General features: G+C 36.2%; 1 protein-coding gene across 1 annotated transcript in view; it reads right to left on the reverse strand.

Moving 5' to 3' along the window:
- LOC121327512 (dystrophin-like) overlaps positions 1–18,288 on the reverse strand; it is a 319,147-nt gene that overhangs the window by 141,582 nt on the left and 159,277 nt on the right. Inside the window, exons 3-7 of the mRNA XM_041271582.1 lie at positions 12,624–12,716; positions 11,847–11,924; positions 10,542–10,634; positions 9,054–9,226; positions 5,721–5,839 (exon numbers count right to left, since the gene is read on the reverse strand). Coding sequence (XP_041127516.1) covers positions 5,721–5,839; positions 9,054–9,226; positions 10,542–10,634; positions 11,847–11,924; positions 12,624–12,716 — 556 coding nt within the window. The remainder of the gene's footprint in view (positions 1–5,720; positions 5,840–9,053; positions 9,227–10,541; positions 10,635–11,846; positions 11,925–12,623; positions 12,717–18,288) is intronic.

The raw sequence follows: 18,288 nt of genomic DNA on the forward strand, positions 1-18,288 counted from the left end.
TTTAACTTCTACATCAAGTCATTCATGTGTGTGCTTGGGTGGGTGGGAGATATTGTAGTGTATTGATGTTGCTTACACATTTCATTTAGGTTTGTAGAAATGGACATCAATGGGTTTTTATTTTTTAAATAATGGCAGTTTATTGATATGTAAAATCGCCTGTCTCACACACTGTATTCACTGTATTCAACAGTCTTCAGAGGTTGCAAGGAATGTCAAAGCTAAACTAAATGCAATGGCTGATGATAGAATTTAAACAGAAAAAAACTACTAAAAACAAAAAAATTAGCAAAAAGGTTGCTAGGTAAGTAAAGGTTCTCAGAAGCTAACAACTAAATTACAATTTTGTTATATTTAACAGTATGAGGATTTCAGACTAAACCTGCAAAAAAGAAGGTTGATAAATACACGCATCAGAGGGGTCATTTTTCACCCCGAGGAGCATCAGGAAATTGCATTAATTCCCTGCACACACTGAGAGGCCTCTAAGGTCCAAACTCTTCCCCTTTGGATATGACACAGATGTAATCCAGCTCAGTCATAGCCATCACATGCTCTCCCTGTCCCACAGCACTGCCTTCCCTATTTACCTTCCCTACTGTGCCATACCCTAATCAACATGAGGCTGCCAGTTTAACATGCTGCCAGTCACTAGCCTCCATGCACACTCTCTATTAATGTACACCAAAGCAACCCAATAACATAGCATAAATGTGGGTATAGTAGCAAAAGTTCCTCGCCAATTATGAATAATGTGATGTTCCATTCCTACACCAGCCAGCCAAGGAAACTATTTTTTTTTTCATTTTCACTGAAAGGAACATGACAAATCATGCCTGACTAACCACCACCAACATAATGCATTCCTACTGAACTATCCCCCTTGAAGTGATGTGAAGCAGTTTCATCAGTTCAAAACAGCACACTTCAAAGTGCTTACTTAAAACACAATGCATGTATGTGAGTACACTGGCCAATCTAGCCAGCCTTTAATTGATTCCTTGTGCTGAATGGCTCAATCACTTTCATGACAGGACTTGTAATCGTTAATTGTGATGTAAGGGGAGAGGTAAACATTAGCGCTTGGTTAACTTTGTAGCTTGCTAGCATTTACAAAAGTCCTCTTTAGAAAATTCCTCAGAATTCTCCATCATACTGAGGCAGCTTATGTACTTTTCTCCTTCATCACTTAAATCCCAAAACAATTTATCTTGAAGCTCTCGCAGAAAGCTAAGGTGATCCTCTGCATGCTGGCTTGTCAGATCTCATTCTGTCAAGATTACGTTATTGTTGTTTTTTTCTTTTCTTTTCTTGTACTCCAGACTCCTTTCTCATTCAAACCCATATTCTCATTCTGCTGCTCTATTCCCATTTATTTATGCAGATCTCTCACTGGAAGTCAAAAGCCAGCTTAGTAACTTTGTGATTTACACTTTTTAATTGGCAGGTGAGAGATTTGACTAGCCCTCGCCTTCTCCTCCTTTTCTCCTCCTAATTGACAATGTAAACAGCCTGAGACATTTGGTAGCTACACTTTTTTAATACTGTCAGAGATTGTAACAAGCAGTCAATATTTCATGACCCCGTTAATTGCATCAGCCTAGGGACATGACAGGGCCATGTTAATGAACCATAAGAAATTCCAGACATCATCCCTGGTTTGCCTACTTTGAAACGCAAAATCCCACTGGCTATTTCAATAAACTGGATATGATATATATATATATATATATATATATATATATATATATATATATATATATATATATATATATATATATATATATATAATTTATCAACATGGAACTACATTATTACTGTTCAGACAGACACTGCCCATTTTGTTCTCAAAACTCACAAAGAGGTGCAAGCAATGTGCACGGTTTATCTAAACTTCACCCCTGCAACAGAATAATGAGAACTCTCCCAGAAACCTTGTCAGAGACTGCAAATGTGAGATCCTGGATGATTGGAAGCAGTAATATCCTTCAGACACAATAGATAGAATTCTTTAAATCCTCAGTAATAGAATCTATCACAAATATTTAATAAGGAATATATAGTGCTGTTTGTAAATTATGCATAATCTATTTTAGCAGAGCATGGTCGGTAATAATATGTGTGTGTGTGTGTGTGTGTGTGTGTGTGTGTGTATATATATATATATATATATATATATATATATATATATATATATGGCCAAATGCCAAATGTTTTGCAACACCCTATATTACTAACTAATCCATGCTTAATAAAGTTGAATGAAATTTGCTGAATGATGTTACGTTAACATACTGAATTACAGATAAAAAATAATCCTTGAATTAACTGAGTTAATATAAAAAATGTACACATTCATTCCAACCAATTAAAAATATAAACAGAATATTTAATGGCCTAAAACACCTTATTGTATTGTTGAAGATCACAGAATTAATCAATTTAGACAAAATGTATGATATCCTGATATTTAATTTGTTAAGTGGCTAATTAATATTTAACTTCCCATCTGGTCAATTAATTCAAGACAATATGTTGCACTGAGATTTTATATTCATGTCTTCCATTTAACAAAATATTTTAATGTCAGGTTGTCATCACCTATCACACACATTCCTTAGCTGACTTGTTAACTAGTGTGACATGTTAATTGTGTCTAAGCCAACATTAAGAATCATATTGTGCCTAAAGAATTCACTAACAAAATATATTCCTTTCTTGTCAACACCCAGTAAATTGGATTTTAGTCATAATTTGGTAAGGAGTATTTAGACAAGAATGAGTGTAAAACCAAATATCTGCGCCAAGAACAGTGGCTTTGACGGCATAACCAGGATTAGAAAACATCCTCCTGGAAACTGTCTCTTTAATTAGGATACAAAAAAAAAAAACACGTTGTCTAATTTTGGTTTACCTATTTAGTATTACGGTATAGATCAGCTTTAGCTTTTGAATTCAACTTCCCAAATGGTACATCTGCACAAGTATTGTATTCCACTAAGAAATTGTTTGTGAATTCCTCTCGATACCATCATTAGCGTCTTGACAGCCCTCCCCATGACAGAACCATCCACAAAGATAAAGCTACACTATAATCAACATTTTTTGTTTTATGTATTATTCTAAAACAGTTATTGAATACACTGTTTTCAGTCATGTATTACTGTCTGATATAGATATAATAACAATGAAAAAAATCATTAGTGTGCAGAGGAGCCATTGAACGCACATTGTCATACTTGTGAAGATATTATACCGTTTTAGTATGCTAAACGTCTGTGTATGGAGAAATATCATCATAAATAGAAGTGAATGGAGCAAGGCTGAAAGCTGATATTCGTTTAAGAGTATTATTTCCATTGTGTGAGAGTAGGTGTTAAAACTTCATGCTGATATTGGACTCGGCTCTCGCCAAGATAAGCACCAACTAAGACATGGCTTCTTTTACTGTAAATTAATGTGATCCATCTGCATTTCCTTCCATCTGATTACGTAGATATCCTTCTGCCTGGTGTTGATGGCTAAAATGTAATGCTGGTTCCAGGGATCAGCCTATTTTGCCTCCCTGGCGCATCAGCAAACACAACGGCTGCAATTCTGGCTCCGGGGATCAACCACAGTGCGGCCTCCCTAGCGGATCAGCATGATAACCGTCTGGGCTGAGCTGAGTAGGGTGCTTCTCCTAGATCTTCAAGTGGGCATCTTCCATCCTTGGTGTTTCATGAACTAGCCCACGACACTTTAAGAGGGCTCGACAGTGATGCTGGTGCACCCATAACCCATACAAAGAAGTTCACCGTCCTAGAATTGTATTCTATACTGCTTTATTATTAATACACAAGTAAAAAAATCCAGCTATATTTGTTTTCTCTATCATTACCAACGTTTATTTAATCCATTGTCAATTGCATTGAATACAGGGGAAACATTTTGTAAGTTAGTATATTTAAATTGTACAGTTTCAATAGTGATGTAGTCTTCAATAAAATACCTGATGTGATATTGTATACTGGTGTATGTTAACTGTTGTCTCTTACTGTCTATTCATCTTAAAATCTGAAATGATAAAATTGCACACATTCCCTCCATCCCAACAACTTAAATAACTGTAAACTTAGTGAAGTTAGTTTAACAATTATGTATCAAATTTAAATGCAATTGGACTTTATGATTTCATTTAGTTAACAGGGAGTCCTAATTTGACAAGGAAAGTGCTACCAGCAAAACCAAAAAAATGTAATCTAGAAAATATGCTAATATTTCAATCCGCTGGATTTGAGAATCTTTTATTCAAGAAAAAAAAAAGACGGTACCCTAATTTAATTACGTTAGGTGTACTGTACACACCTTTTGGTAAACCACAGTGACAGTTAAATTAATGTTGTGAAATGTCTCCCAAACCTGTATGTTATTACACATACAGCTGACAACAGAAAAAATAAATAAATAAATAAAACTATGCTGCTACATCTGGAGTTCATTTAACTTCGACATCATGCATTCCCTCTGTTGACTATAATAATAAACAACTTGAAAACATATTGCTTAAAAGTCTGAAAATGTGTTAATCAATGTGTTCAGATGTATTGTGCACTGCCTTCACAGATTATAATTCCTGTGGGTGCTGCTTGTGCAAACAAGCCTGGCTCTTTTGTGCTCTTGCTTGGTGCCCTGTCGGAAAGACACAGTCCAACATGTAGCAGCACAAAGAGCCCAATCACGTAGCTGGAGGGACCCTTTTTGGTACAGTACAAATCCATTCAAACAAGAGAGCAGATATGATGCTATATCTAACAACACACAAGAAGACACACAAGTGCAGTGGTACTGTGTGTGTGTTGTGAGGCACAAGCTCAGCTACTGTAAGTGGGTTGCCTCAATACAACCAAACATCCATCCATCCAACCATTATCATTAACCGCATAACCCTTTACAGGGTCGCGGTGAGCCAGAGTCTAACCCGGCAGACACAGGGCGCAAGGCGGGACTACACCCTGGACGGGACGCCAGTCCATCACAGAATACAACCAAACAGCTTTGAGTATTTTATTGTGCTCATAAAATGGTTCATAAATGGCCTTTAACATAATAAAACAATATATTAGTGTGATGAGGCTAATGAGATCTGAACCTGTGTATTTGTATACATGTAGGTTGGCATCTTTTTCATTGTATAATTAACATCAACTCACATATTTAATTTGTTAATTAGGATAATTGAAGAAATAAACAACAATTATCAACGAGTTAAAAGTAGGTTCAAATACATTAAAGCAGTGCTTAGAAGTGCAACTGGCACTCAAAAAGCAATGGGATAAGACTGAAAAGGGTGATGAAAAAATTCAATGGCACCCCTGGGAGGCAGCCTAATTTTGTGTCATTTAATGACAAGGTTACCTTGGTCACCTTCACATGAACAGAGTATAACATGTACACAGATGGACTATGATACACAGCACCATACTGTATATCTCTCTCTCTTTCCAAAACTTGCAAGCTCACAAAAAAAATCACACCTTGCAAGGACAATGCTGATCCACCTTAAGATTCCCCTTCACATTTTGTATGGCAACCAACTGCTATCTCCACGCAACAACTAACTGAAAATCTAATATGTGCCTATCACAATATACTGATTATACAGTATCTGCATTCACTGTCTCTGACATTATCTAATGGAAAAAGATAGACAAGTAGACTAAATGCCTCTTTGAACCAACCTTCAGGATCCAGCAGTTTCTCGATGCCTAGGTGTTGTTTGGCTGTGCTGAATGCATGGTCCAGTTTTTCAGTAGCTGACTGATACTTCAGTACGCTGCTCCACTCAAAGAGATCAGGCCTGGGAGAGGAAACATGATTATTAATTTAATCTAGTCTCTCTGTGGATTGCAATCATTTCTTTGAGAATTGCTGCCCTAAAAATAGAGGTCCAAGGAGTACATCATTATAGACATCCAGGCAATATCATAAACTCTGAATTTTACTGTGATTCACTCCAGAATGATTTCTTATGCATGTCAAAGTACTGCATCAGTAGTTTTTTTCTTCCTCATTTGTTTTTCTAAGTGCTGTTGTAAAATGTACTCTTTTTAAGATAGATATGCATGTATTTTCTGTAAAAGTATTTCAATATAAAGCAAACAGCATGAGATCCTCTTTTAGTTTTCAGTTTTTCTTTCTGAGCAATCACAATGGATCACGTGGGTGACATTCATAATAAGCTGATTTTGGAATAGGGTGGACTGTTTGGCCAACAGATTGACATGAGTAGTAAGGTTTCAGGAGAGAAGAGAAGGTGAGGGGTGTCACTAAAGCTTGAGAATGAGTCAACAAAGGCTTCTATTGAACAGTCAAGTATATGTTATTAGGCAATGTATTTTATCCATTTTTTATACAAAAAATACGCTGTCAGTAAGCAATATTGACATGTAGAAACATTAATAGCTGGACTTATGCATCAATAAATTGTGTGATGACTTGTGGAACACACAAAGAAGCAGACAACGCACTTTTTTCTGTCCAAGTCGATTTAGATTTTGTTGGCCAGTGGAATCCCTTTATTTGCAGTTGGATTAGATAGAAACAGGTTTAAAATGGCGATGCAGTAGTTTACAGAGATGTCATTCTGAATTTTGTTTAGGAATTCATGAATGACAGTAAGTATATTTTAATGTGTCTAAATGTATATGTTATGGACCGATGCCGAAATCGGGCCAATTTTGGCATCAGTCCACAACAAACACATTTGTGCCATTTGAATTGTTCTCATTCATATGCACAATCGTGTCTGGGCTGTCGCCCTGCCTGTCATACTTTAAATAGTGAACACAATAACTGCCTTAAACTTGAAGGACTTCTTCTTACTTGTGTCTCAAATCATTTTAGTCCTTTAAGATTGCAGATGGATGAAAACCGATAAACTGTTTTTATATATAAAAAAATGCAGAACCATTAGATTAATGTATCTCAAGATTATTTGTGCTGGTTTCCATTGGTTATTATGACACACGCGGGGCTAAATTGCTCTAAGTGCCTTGGTGTAGAAAGGTACATTTTTACCGTTTATGAGACACCATGCCAAAGGGTGAAGAGCATTCTACATTTCTACCCACTGGACTTGCCATGTTAAAATAGATACTGCATGGCTCAAACTCTCTTTTTCACAAAAGCAAATGTGGTAAAAAAAAAAAAAAGATAACAAAAGACAAACACACAAAGAATTCACAAACACATGTGTGATTCCAGTGTGTATAATTCTTCCCTTAATGCTACCACTAATCAATACTGCCCCAAGAATAAGTCTACAGCGGAATGTGACTGGCAATTCAACATTATTTGGTAATAAGTATGTACAGATATCGTTTTACGAGAAACCTTTTTATCTACATATCCCAGACAGACAGTTTGATAAGACAGTCATAGTAAAAATTCAGTTTCTTTATTGATTTGCAATGTAAATACAAACAAGAATACACTCAAATAAAATACACCGTTAAACCATGTTAACGGCTTATCAAGACAAAACCATCCAAAAGGAATCACTCGAGTTCAACTAATTTACTTTGAACTTGACAATGTGGTTATTAAAAAGCAGATTTCAACCAGTAATTTGCAGAATTCAACATCTACATTTTTTTAAAATTCTCATACACAAAACTTTAACTCGTGCTTTAACTAACTCTTCTTGTCCAAGCCTTTGTTGTAATGTCTGAAAAGAGTTGGTTATTAATTAAACTGTTATTAAAAATAATACTTTAAGATTAACTCCCTCACAGAACATCTGTGATTGAAGCCTGACATGTGAATGATTCCTGAACAAATTACCTTCATATTACTTCCACTGTCTGGGGAACAATATGGGATTCATTAATGCTGACATTTTTTCCCTAATGAAGGCTGCATTTTATAACACTTCTCCTGACAATGGAGTAATTGATCGTAACCCTGCAAAGTTTAAACAAGGGCACAGTACTGAGCATTGCATTTAACAGCAGCAGTGGCACCACAGTCGCATAATAAGTTGTGAAGCAGCTAACTATGCAGATTGGCAGATGTTTTCTTTATGATGCCGGATGATTTATTAAAATAGCATTACTGACTGCTTAAAAAAGTAAACCATATTTATTGAAGAAAATAGTGCCAAGTAAATTGACAGGCCTCTATGAATATACTATCGATATATCTTTGCTTGAAGACCAGCACGTTAGCACAACAATTGCTTTATAAAAATCGAGAGAGAAACACGTATTTCCCAAACCTATGGTCCAGGGAAACTCTGCATAGTTAAGGTACCTCAAAAGATATCTGTAAAGTGTATGTGTCTAGAATCACAGGGGAGTAAAATATAGTCTTTTTGAAGGGCAATTTGTTATGGGTAGAACAGATTACAGATATCTTAACTCGTGTAATCTTCTTGTTGTTTATAATCACTTTGTAGATACTTTTCTTTGTTTACTTGATCATATTCTGACTTTTTTTAAAGTTAAAAGCCTCCATAAGGCCCTCAATCATATCTTCTCTCTAAGTGCAGCTGGTACAGAATGTAACCATTAACTTGCAACCCTTTGCCCCAGTGGATTTCTTACATCCACTGAAGAGCAGGGTATTGCAGAGGTGCAGGTTAATACCTATCATATGCACTTAGAGAGATGAGAATATGATTGTTATATTGAGTCAAAAAGGATGCTTTCCTTTTTTATTTTTAATTCTATCACTAGAATGTGATGAATGAAATAGAAAATTATACACAAAATGAATTTAATCAGAAAGAATACTAAATATGGTATTTCATGCCCATACCAAGTCGCCTGTCTCTAAACGTGACTGGCTGTATATATTTTAGGATCCCAAGTTGTAACCCCATTGTGATCAGAATAGTGGCTGGTTTAGTGTTCACTGCAAAACTTAGAAAGATGAAAACTATTTTTTTCAGCCTTAGATTGTAATTTACTGAATACCACCCATCTTTATTTACACATTTCAGTTTTCATGAAGCTGGTGTGAACCATCACTTAAGGCTGCGAGATCAATGATATAAAATAAAGAAATCCTACCTGTGACTATGGATAAGTGCATTGAAGGCCAGGCCATCAGACCAGCTGTTGGTGAAATTGACAACATTGACTTCCTGGTAGTACTGGGTTGACTGGCGCACCCAGCTTAGCAGGATCTTCTCGCTGTTTGTCTGTTGCAAACCAGCCATGATGTTTTTCATTACATCCTTTACCTGTGTGAGAGACAGAAATACTGCGTTTTTACACTACAAAAAAAATATGCAGTAATAACAATCTTGTGGCTTTGTCATTCTGCCATTCAATCCCATTTAAAATACAGACAAAATGTGACAGAAATCCACTAAGAGAAGAACATAACATGCTGCAGCGAATATTTTTTCCTGCATGCAATTACATCAGGTTACCTCTGATACATTGGAAACCACCGGATGCATTCATGACATTAATTGAAGCTTTGAAGGTATGACCAGCAATAATGAACTTATAACTATCAGTCAATGGATCCATCTCAGTATCCTTCTAACGTTCTTTTGACTCCAATCCATCCCCAACAGTCAGACACATTTGAATGTTTTAGATTCATAAACAGCCTTTTGATGTATTTTAATTTATTTACCTAATTCCACTAGAGTCGTTTATCAATTTGATGCAATGCAATTTTAAAGGTCCAGCACACCTCATGTAACTGTAAAAGAAAGTGGCCCGCTTGCATGCTAATAGGGCTCTAAAATGTTACATGCATTGGAGCGTTTTTTTTTAATTATTTTTTATAACCATCCTATAATAGAATAAAAACTGCTTTTGTTTTATTAAATTGTCTAAGTAGGAGCTTTGTAAAACAAAAGCAACATGACCTCTTAGTGCCCCAGTGATATGGCAGAAGTCACATTTAAAATATATGAAAGGAAAACAGCTCCTGTTTACTTTCTCATTGCAAATCAATGATTTGGATGACAAACAATATGTCTTATCAAATATGATGAGTATTATGCTTGTACTTGATTCATTTTTTATTTGTTATTATTATTATTACTATTATTATTATTAATAATAAAAAAAAAAGTTTTTAGGAAACATAACACAATTGATAGTAAATCTATAAATCTATTATCCATGATCTATCATCAAACCCACAGTAATGATCTTTTAGTAATTGGTTACTGTGCATAGGCACTGTATATAGTTTTTCACTTCCACACTATATGAAGACGTTCCTGGGATGTATGTGGAGTAACATAGGACAAATAATAAAAGAACCTGACTCTGACATGTACGTTATAGAATAAAACTGTACAACTAGGCTTTGTATGGTAAAGCATTTGATACTACTTATATAAATGTGATCTGTTTGTTTACCTGTGTACTGCCTTCTGGTCTGGATTAACCTCAAACCTGCCTGCCCACACACCACACATATTCATTTGAACAGCTTGATTCCAACCCTGATTCATACCACTTTCAACCCTTATATATGCCTGTTTCGTGTTGTACAATATAACTTTAACAACATCACGACACGCCCCTCACCTGCCAGTGGAGGATAATGCTCCAGATCAAACCCAAGGTAAGTTTATGATTTCCATCCACTATGTCAGCACCTCCAATGTTTACCAGCTCAACCTGTTGGTAAAAAAAAACATCAGGAAAACAGTTAATAAAAGCTCAAATTTAAAAATACAAGTTATTTTCTGAATCCTGCCTCCCACCTGTTACACTAAGTTTTCATTACTTTTTTCTGAAAGGAATGCAAAACTAGCAATGAACACATGAGGTATTTTAAAGAGAATTAGTCTCTCCAAAGTGTCTTATTTCATCAGGAAGGTTCTCCACAAGCCTGCGGGTACCCCCTGGCCAAATCTATCCTAACTCTTTTTAGTTTTCCCATTCTCTCCCCTCTAGGTTCCCCTCAGTCTCACCTCTGTGAGGTGGCCCTCCACGAGCCAAAGAGAAACCCTGTACTCTTTCCTAAGTCACAAAGCACTTCTCTCCTATTCTCAATTTCTGAGATTTTTCTCCATGCAGCCCTTGCTCTTATCCCATGAAACAATTATTGAGTAGCAATCAATAACAATCAGGCAGTGTTATTTAATATAGAACCTGTCATGATTATACTAACTAAAACTCATCCTTTTGATGTGAAAAAAAACCAAAAAACATTCCTTCGATTCCTCAGAAATGTGTCATCTCTGCAGTGAATTGTGGAATTGCAGTCCTGGGCAAGGTGTTATTTCTGACAACTCGACAATCAAATACACGTACCAGTTTCCACAGCGGCAACTCTTGTTATTTGCTTCCAAACAGCTTTTAAAACACTCAGACGTTAATTGTACTTGTTTGTAAAGGGAAGAACAGTTTTTCTTGTTTTGAAATCAACACATTAATGCATAGGTGTGTTTTGATGTATTTACCTGCTCCCAAAAACTTCTTGAAGGCAGCTACTCAAAAATGACAAGTATCAGCACACCACTAATGGATTTTCAAAGTGATTCTGAACAAGTTAATTTGAATACCGCCACATATGTCTGGTAGACTTGAGTGACTTGCTAAACAACCAACTCATGGCTTGATAAGGGATAGGGAACAGCTTGCGCTGAATGTCACATAAAACTACAAACAGAAAAGATAGACCACCAGACCAGTGTAATGAAAGTTGGATCACAACCCAAAAAAAATCTTGAACCGGATCTGAAAACTTAGAACCAGCCTTTAGTCTCAATATTTTAGGGTTGCTTAACAGATGGTCACTTAACCTATCCTGACAGTTTCCACAAACTTACCATCCATAACCTTCAAATATTCAATAGTGCTGAGATTAGTATTTCTCTTACTTACGTTATTTTTCTGCAGGACTTGCAATGCTCGGTTGACATTATTGAGTGCATGAACTCTTGTGAAGCCCTTTTCTTTTGCCTGAAAGCAAAAATAAAGCAGAAAATATCTTTCTGTTGTGTGGAAAATGTTGGTTAGTATGTTTTTTTTTTCACAGAACACAGTACCAAAGTTCAAATAAGGCGTCTTTCAAACCAATTTAATTTAATCAGACAGTTGCATGACCATTTTAATTCAACCTCAATGTTTTATTAAAACACACCTGGAGGGTATATGCATATGCAATCACGTTGCCTGACACTGAGTGGAGTTTTAGGTGGAATTGCATGTGAATTCCTCCAGCAGTATCACAGCTCAGCCTAGTCCAAAAACCAGTCATAAAGAATTCCTTCCATGTACTTTAATTTCATATGCCTTACTTTCAGCCCACTCTGGTTACTTATTTGGCTTCTACATGCCAAAGTGTGTCTACTGAAAACAAAACAAAACCTTTCTATTTTTACTACAGTACTGCTTACTCCTTTCTTCTCTATACATTAAGTCTGTGGCATTAAGATAAGAAAATGTGAAGACAACAAACAAAACAAATTCGAAATTTCTATAAATTTTTAGTGTTCTAAAAGCATTGAAACAATTAATGGAAATCTGCAAGAGGGGAGCTAAAATGTAAGAGACTTAAATTCATAGAGATCTGTGCTAATCTTTTTTTAATAAGAAAGCATCAGAGTTGTCTGCATCACTTTGCAAAGGCAGTAGACATGAAGCAGAGTGATGACTCACTAGTTCATGGCCTGCTAGGCTTTCCAAGAGCTCCAGAAGCCGTCTCCCATCCCGAAGATCAGTGAAGAGGTCCTCGATCTGAGATTTCCCAGCCTGCACAGAGACAGAGTAAATGATTATTATAGCAGGGTACAACAATACACTGATGACCCATTGGTGGTGCATCCCAATGCATTACCTCTACATGTCTAGGGTACCACTCTTAGAGGAAGGCAGAAAGAAGAAAAGAATAAACACTCTATTATTAGCTGTTATCCTGGCTATATATATATATAGAGCACACAGATATTGCAATTACATTTTAGCTGGAAGACCAATTATTACTATCATAGCAAAAGCAAAACAGTATATATTTGGATTGAAAATACAAATAATTAATTCAGAGAAACATTCCTTATATTATATAAGTTCCCCCCCAAAAAAACCCAAAAAACGCATTTTGGCAGATGTCTTGTCATTGGGAGACATTGTCACTTTGAGCACGATGAAGGTGGGAAAAAAAATGAAGAGTATTTAGGAAAGTGTGAAACACAGCTGGGGACATACAGTTCAGTAAAGAAATAGCTTTCATGTTTCATTTCCTGTAGTCAGATTGTAAAATTAGTTTAGGTAACTCAGATTACAGAAGGCTATATTTAAAAGGGGGTGGGGGTCAGGGTCTCAATGAAATGCATATATATATATATATATATATATAATATATATATTCTTTAAGAAATTTTAACTCATATTAGGCTTTGTGAATATAATCCCTGGATTCCTATAGTCCAGTTCAAAGTAATATTATAATAAAACTACTCTGAAGCTTTGACAAAAATGTCCAAAAATGTGGCATGTTGGATTATTTCAATCTATACATTATTATACTGGTGTGCATAAACTCTGTTGTTACTCTCACAAAACTGGTGTGCATTAGTGTGGGGAACACTGGGTGGCAGGGAGGGAGTTAAAACCCTCCCTGCAAGAACACGTGGGAATGTGGCTGGAGCCATGAATTGAATAAGTGATTAAAGAACATAAGAACATAAGAAAGTTTACAAACGAGAGGAGGCCATTCGGCCCATCTTGCTCGTTTGGTTGTTAGTAGCTTATTGATCCCAAAATCTCATCAAGCAGCTTCTTGAAGGATCCCAGGGTGTCAGCTTCAACAACATTACTGGGGAGCTGATTCCATACCCTCACAATTCTCTGTGTAAAAAAGTGTCTCCTATTTTCTGTTCTGAATGCCCCTTTTTCTAAACTCCAATGAATTAAGGCTCCAGCCACAGGTGTGTAAATAGGATGAGTATGGGTGTTAGCTTGGTTAGCTGTGCTGTACTGTGCTGTATTTATGTTCGTGTTTGTCCATGTCTCCAAGTGTTTTTGTAGATATTTTGTTTTGGCCCTTCTGCCATTTGTTAATGTGTTTTGTTCGGTCTAATGTTTAGTGTTTTGTTTATTAATTATAATTAAATGTGCACATAAGGCTTTGAAACATGTATCTTCTGTGTCTGAGTCTCCCTTCCTGGTCTAAACACCATTGCCAGTGATACTGTCCTGCCACAATTAATCTATCACATAATGGGCACACGTATTCTGTCTCCTTTTTAATGGTGTAAAACTGGAACCAAACATTATATATATATAACTCTGAGTAGCTTTTTTAACCTTGTAGAAAAACGAGGGGATAATTTTGACTGGTGCAAACAGAATGTAAATTGAGCCCAATGGCCCAGTTAATTTGGGAGAAGCTCAAATATGTGTTATAAATTATTCAAGTGGTTCAAAGTTTCACACCAGACAAGTCTATGAATGTCTGACTCAAATACTTCCTGCAGTGGATAATATATATCTCCACTCTATATCTACCTATCTATCTATCTATCTATCTATCTATCTATCTATATATATATATATATATATATATATATATATATATATATATATATATATATATATATATATATATATATATATAGATAGATAGATAGATAGATAGATATGAAATATTGTTAAAGGTAACAACCCCTTTTCCTTTTTGTTAACTGTTTATTTTATATTGCATCATGGTGTCCATGTGGCTTGGTCTGTACTGGAACCAAAATTCAGCACTTTAAGTGTGTTAGATAAGCCATAGCATGTGTTGATGTGCTGAAAATATTGTGCATACAAAAGGGTCTTTTTTTACATATATCATTTGTATTAACTATAGTAATTTGTCTTTTCCACATCTCTAGCAAAGGGTATTTTTTTTTTAATTTCCTTGTGATCTTAGCTGGTACTTTAAAGATTATTAAACAACCAGTAAGCAAAAGCATCTACTGCTTTATGAATAAGTCCAATGCAAATATTTAAAAAAAGAAAAATGGGTTCATCCGACAGATACTGTGTCTTAACCTGCCGGTGATGATCCAGTTCATATAAACGACAATCAAATTGGACACAAAAATAAATAAATAAAGCACATCCAATTACTTGCTTTAGACATCCACAAATACAACAATCTACTGTATGGCTACTGAAATGCAGGTGAAGCCTTGAGCAAAGGTAATGTATGCAGCAATGACATCTTCTATAAGTGTTTCTATAGATCTGTGGAGGCAACCTGTACACGATATAGAATAATTGGAGTAAAACATACTGTCAGATTAAGAAATGACTACAGAGATGTGATACCAAGCAAAATGCACTGCATTTATTGATAAAGTGTGTAACACAAGCCCCTCTCTGAATAGATACACAGGGCCATTTCAGATCTGATCTGTATATAATCATTTAAAAGACACACTGCGGCAAAAATGTAATTTATTGCTGAAGCCCAAAAACAAAGCATACAAAGTTGTTACCACAGCCTATGAGTGTAACAGTGTTGTACAGAAACAGAAGCTATGTATTGTATTGTACATCTATCCAGAGACTTGAGACAGAGACAACATAATCATAGCGTCTTACTGAAGATGGTGGAAATGATCCATTTTGGTTTAGCTAATTTCCTTAAAAAACACTAGAAGCTTTTTTGTACAAAATTGGATGAAAATCAGTAAAACCGGAATCAAATTAATTTTCCCTCCCTGCCTATTTGAAAGGAATGTGCAGCAAGGGACCAGGTGTCAATTGCATAGTTGCTGATCAATTAACACTGGTTAACAACCTTTAAAAGGGTCTGGAAAGCCAAGCCCTTTGTTCTTGGTTCCCCATGTTGTTGTTCTTTGTCAGCATGCTGGAAGTGAATTGGCTGAGAATCCTCATGACTGTGTGAGTGTGAACCAGGGTGAGCAAACAAAGCAACCGCTCGTGATCCCTGTGTGTGTTAACTGGGATCCGAGTGCTCAGCATAGGGATCAGTTTAGGGGATTTTAATCCCATCCCAGTTTATTTAGAGTGTGTCAGGGAGACGGATCCTGATGCGGAACCTCCCTTTTAGTGGGAGGACCGCTGAACCACTGGATGGCAAACTTGTTTTTAGCGCTTTTGCATGTCACCCCTGTGCAACCTCCAAGACTCCAGACATTTAAAAATTTGGTTGGATGGACAAATAATGTCTAAATAATTGACCTTGGCTTCTCAAATTAATGTTATTCTCAAACAGACAGCTAAAGAAACACTAATAAATGCAAACAGCTTGTTAGCATTTTAAAATATGGCATAATTATTTATCCATATTTGCATTTATTTATATATCTATCCATATTCTGACCTCTGCTCCAACAGTTCATTTGCATGGATCTTTAGTAAATCATCTACCAAGATTGCTGTTAAGTATTTATTTTTTCTTAAACATGATAGAGACAAGCTTGGCTTTACTTGGTGGCTCTTAGCCAGGGAGCATATTAAACAAGCACTCACCAGCTGTAATGCTTTGACTTAAATGTTACAAAACTCTTCAGACATACACTTATTTATACAATTATTTTCTAGTTTTCAGTGCCAACGTAACTGGAAAAAAACCTAAAGGCATTTACAAATTAGAGGTTAGACATACAGTACCTAGAATACTGTAGGCATGGTTTCATTGTCCTGTTTCTGTGAAGTCTCCACACAGGCGTCTGATTATAATTGCTCTCGAAAGCCAGTCCCTGGTGTAAAAGTTTGCACTTACAAGACCACCCTAACCCAGTGGCTTAGATACAGTAAAACAACCCCAATTGTGGCAATATTCAAGCTCTCCCACCATCAAAAAGTAAAATGCCAGCAGAGTGTGTATTTGACCAGCTGTATGTATGAAGGATCCACAGTGTAATCTACATCAATGGTGATCTTGTACCACACTGCCAGCCTTGCTGACTTTTCCCCCAAATACATATATTCTTATAGTCATTGTAATCATTAAACATTCATTTTTTTCAAATGCTTGTGAAATTCTGACACTCAAAGCACTCTAGTGGTGTTGTAAAATAGACTTTCTTAACAATTACGTGGGGGCAGCGAAACAACTAATTCAAGCCAATCCGCTGCAATCAGAATACTTGACATTAATTTGGTATTTCATGAGAAGCTTCTATCATATAAACAGTAAATTGAAGTGCATTAGCTAAGCTGACGTGTCATTATACTTTTTTATTAACATAATGGATCAGTAGACTGCCCATAAGGCCCATTAATGAAACTTGGAAGGTGGTAACAGCCAGGGATGGTGCAAAAGTTGGCTCCTTAGTATGTCTACAGGTGTTAATGCACAGTGTCAACCATAGTGTCCTTTTTGTTTTACTTTACTGCCAAATATTTTCCCAGATCATTCCCCAAGTAACTTGAACCACACTGTCCTACCATTTTGGATTAACACCCCTCATTTTACTTTTGAGTAGTTTCTTTTCATACCCATGCAGTACCCCATAAAGCAGACACTTATATCAAGAAATATTGTCAAGACAGACTCGGAATACATATTTCAGTGGACATACTGTGTTGTGGCTGCATTAAAATGTCTTAAATAGGGGGTTTAATCGATTCATGATTAATAACACCTGTACTACAAGTTTACAATTAAACTTATTACCATACAGGTGGTTCAGGGGGCAGGAACATTTAGTCCGGGACCAAGACTTGATTGTTACATTTAGGGCCAGTCCCGTCCAATTAGGGATGGGTGGTCACCCTAATCTTGACAGTATTAGCTTAGTATCTGGAAAATGATAGTTCACTGCTGTTTCAAGTGCTAACTGTCACTGTTATGGTGCACTATCATGGGGTTTTACTGAAGGACAAGAGCTGAATCTAAAAAATGAGTCACTCCTCTTGAACAACATCCAACAAGGTCATGGGATTCAGAAAGGTTCATTTTATCCAACCATTAAACTGCTGAGGATCCATACTAAACTGATAAGTTAATGGCATTGGAATTTAGTCTGATAGTGCAGGTGTTACATAGTTTATACATAAGGCGACCAGACATCCCATTTTGGATGGGACAATCCCACTTTTGGAACACAGTATCCCCAGAACCTTCTGGGACGCTCATTTTATCCTGTTTTCTTTCTCATCGTTGCACCAGTATCAGAATACTGTATTGTATTCATGCAGGCTGCTATGTTACTACCATATATAACTTATCACAATACAACGACACTTGATGTGACTAAAGGGAAGGTTGAACGACCAGAAATGTTAAAAAGGCTGTACAGCAAGGAGCAAATTACTGAACAGTCAATGTTCATATCTGCAACCAATTACAGAGAATTGCAGGCAG

The sequence above is a fragment of the Polyodon spathula genome, chromosome 15, assembly GCF_017654505.1.
Source record: "Polyodon spathula isolate WHYD16114869_AA chromosome 15, ASM1765450v1, whole genome shotgun sequence".
In the NCBI taxonomy this organism is placed as follows: domain Eukaryota; kingdom Metazoa; phylum Chordata; class Actinopteri; order Acipenseriformes; family Polyodontidae; genus Polyodon; species Polyodon spathula.